Source organism: Penaeus monodon, chromosome 30 (assembly GCF_015228065.2).
Source record: "Penaeus monodon isolate SGIC_2016 chromosome 30, NSTDA_Pmon_1, whole genome shotgun sequence".
In the NCBI taxonomy this organism is placed as follows: domain Eukaryota; kingdom Metazoa; phylum Arthropoda; class Malacostraca; order Decapoda; family Penaeidae; genus Penaeus; species Penaeus monodon.
The window spans coordinates 8,317,320-8,317,522 of NC_051415.1; the positions used below are offsets into that span (position 1 = coordinate 8,317,320).

The window sequence follows — 203 nt, forward strand, 5'->3', positions numbered from 1 at the left end:
CGACAGGGCGAGCGCCTTCATCTTCCCGAGGCACTCGCGCAAGTTCTCCTGCGGGCGCCTCTCTGTCTCGCAGAGGCGTCGCTCGTGCGCGGGGACGCTCATCGCTGGCGCCAGAGAGAAACAGCCTTTCTTGGGGAAAACACCGGTTTTCAAAAGGGATATCGAGCTTCGTAAAGAACTCATGCTCCGTGTTTATGTGCGTA

The 203-nt window shown here is 58.6% G+C and overlaps 1 protein-coding gene across 1 annotated transcript in view; it reads right to left on the reverse strand.

Moving 5' to 3' along the window:
- Positions 1-102, reverse strand: part of LOC119592340 — a 10,279-nt gene extending 10,177 nt beyond the window's left edge. The window contains exon 1 of the mRNA XM_037941167.1: positions 39-102. Within this exon, the coding sequence (XP_037797095.1) occupies positions 39-102 (64 nt within the window). The remainder of the gene's footprint in view (positions 1-38) is intronic.
- Between the last annotated feature and the right edge of the window lie 101 nt (positions 103-203).